Genomic DNA, 2,050 nt, shown 5'->3' on the forward strand with positions numbered 1-2,050 from the left:
CGGAGGGTGAGGCACGGTCTGAGGGAGGGCGGGCCGCTGACCCGGTGCCTGCCCGCCCCTCCCCCAGCCATGTCCAGCTACCTGTACATCATCAAGTCCGAGCTGCCCCTGGTCATACAGACCTTCCTGAACCTGGAGGAGAAAACTTCGTGAGCCCCAGGGTGGGGTGGGCTGGGTGAGGGTGGGAGGCCCCGTCTACCCCCGCATGTCCACCCACGGTCCTGGGAGCCCAGGTGGGGCTAGAGGGAGAGACCCCATAATGGCTGGGGCAGGGGCGGAGAGCTGCCAGCAGGACTGACATCAGCCACGCCCGGCCATGAAGCACCTGATCTTAGGGGGACCCCCGGGAGAGCCACGTGGGCGGGGTGAGGACACGGGCCGCCTGGCCCTGCCCAGCCTGTGAGCAGGGAGGACCCGGGAGCCTCGGCTTAGCTCTAAGCCTGCTAGTCCCGTGTGGCTGGGGTGAGCCCCGCCCAGGACACTAAGCCCAGCGTGTCCCAGTTGCCCATCATCGGTTCAGCCGATGGCTTCAGCCACGTTGGTGAGTCGGGCGGAGAAGACAGGCCGTGCCCTCGGCCACAGTCGGCGAGCAGAGGGGCTGACGCAGAGAGCAGTCTGGGAAGAGGGGACAGCGGACCCCCTCCCCGGGGCCGTTCCCCGGGAGCTGGCCTTCGGGCCTGCCCAGAGGATGGTCCTATCCCTCGTCCCTTTAGTTCCCTGCAGCCCTGCCCATGGCTGGCAGGATGAGGACGGTGCCGGGCGCACCGCAGGAGGGACCATGGGCTCAGGTGGTTGGAAAGTCCCCGAGACCCAGGGAAAAGGCCCCACCCCCAGAGCCAGCTTCTTTCATCCCAGCCGCCTCCTGGCCCCTGGGGCCGCCCCCTGGGGAGGCCGGACCAGACCTCCGGGTCCTGAGAAAACAGCAGAGCCTGATGGAGTGGGGCCTGGGCCCTCGCCTCACCCAGGAGAGCGTGACGGGCTGCCCGCTGCAGAGGGACAGGGAGCCTCAGGGCCGGGAGGGCACCACTGGTGACCCCGGCGGGGGTGGAGGCCACTCGGGGCTGCATGGGCTCTGACCTCGCTCCCCACTCCCATCCTGCAGGGACTGGTACATGGATGGGAACTACCTGGTGATCCTGGTCTCGGTCACCATCATTCTGCCCCTGGCACTGATGCGGCAGCTGGGTGAGTGTGACAGGGCCAGGCCGGGGAGGGGGTGTTGGAAGCATATGCCAGAGGAGACCCTGTCTCACAGCGCCTTCCCCGACTCCGCAGGCTACCTGGGTTACTCCAGCGGCTTCTCGCTCACCTGCATGGTTTTCTTCCTAGTTGCAGTGAGTCACCCTCCATGCTGGTCAAGGGAGAGGCAGGTCCCCTGGGCCCCTGTCAGAGGGAGGAGGCAGGTCCCCTAGGGCCCCTGTCAGAGGAAGGAAGCAGATCCCTTAGGGCCCCTGTCAGAGGGAGGAGGCAGGTCCCCTAGGGCTCCTGTCAGAGGGAGGAGGCAGGTCCCCTGGGCCCCTGTCAGAGGGAGGAGGCAGGTCTCTGTCGGATGGACGGCAGCTCCCCCATCTGGTCTAGGTCAGAGCGCCTTCCCAGGCAGCCTCGCCTGGCCCTGATACTCTCCTCCCCTCCCCCACCCCACCAGGTCATCTACAAAAAGTTCCAGGTGCCATGCCCACTGCTCTCCAACTCTGCCAACATCACAAGCAACTCCAGCCTTGGGGAGGGGACACCGCCCCTGGGGGAGACTTTCAGCTCAGACTCCTGCACCCCAAACTACTTCACACTCAACATACAGGTTCGGACAGGCCCAGGGTGAGGGCAGGGCCGGGGGAGTCTGAAGGGGCTGCCCTGACAGTCTCCCTGCTCCCCCAGACGGCATACACCATCCCCATCATGGCCTTCGCCTTTGTCTGCCACCCCGAGGTGCTGCCCATCTATACGGAGCTCAAGGAGTAGGTCCTGGCGGAGGGGCGGGCTGCCTGAGCTGGTGGGGGCAGGGTGAGGGCGGGTGTGTCCTGCAAGGGGGGGTGATGGGACCTCCATGTGC

General features: G+C 66.5%; 2 protein-coding genes across 3 annotated transcripts in view; both read left to right on the top strand.

Moving 5' to 3' along the window:
- GNAI2 (guanine nucleotide binding protein (G protein), alpha inhibiting activity polypeptide 2) overlaps nucleotides 1-2,050 on the top strand; it is a 56,328-nt gene that overhangs the window by 20,382 nt on the left and 33,896 nt on the right. The window lies entirely within an intron of this gene.
- Nucleotides 1-2,050, top strand: part of SLC38A3 (solute carrier family 38, member 3) — a 7,136-nt gene that overhangs the window by 2,653 nt on the left and 2,433 nt on the right. The window contains exons 6-10 of the mRNA XM_014538974.1: nucleotides 65-149; nucleotides 1,103-1,185; nucleotides 1,276-1,334; nucleotides 1,646-1,798; nucleotides 1,876-1,955. Of these exons, the coding sequence (XP_014394460.1) occupies nucleotides 65-149; nucleotides 1,103-1,185; nucleotides 1,276-1,334; nucleotides 1,646-1,798; nucleotides 1,876-1,955 (460 nt within the window). The remainder of the gene's footprint in view (nucleotides 1-64; nucleotides 150-1,102; nucleotides 1,186-1,275; nucleotides 1,335-1,645; nucleotides 1,799-1,875; nucleotides 1,956-2,050) is intronic.

This window comes from Myotis brandtii, unplaced genomic scaffold (genome assembly GCF_000412655.1).
Source record: "Myotis brandtii unplaced genomic scaffold, ASM41265v1 scaffold207, whole genome shotgun sequence".
Lineage (NCBI taxonomy): Eukaryota > Metazoa > Chordata > Mammalia > Chiroptera > Vespertilionidae > Myotis > Myotis brandtii.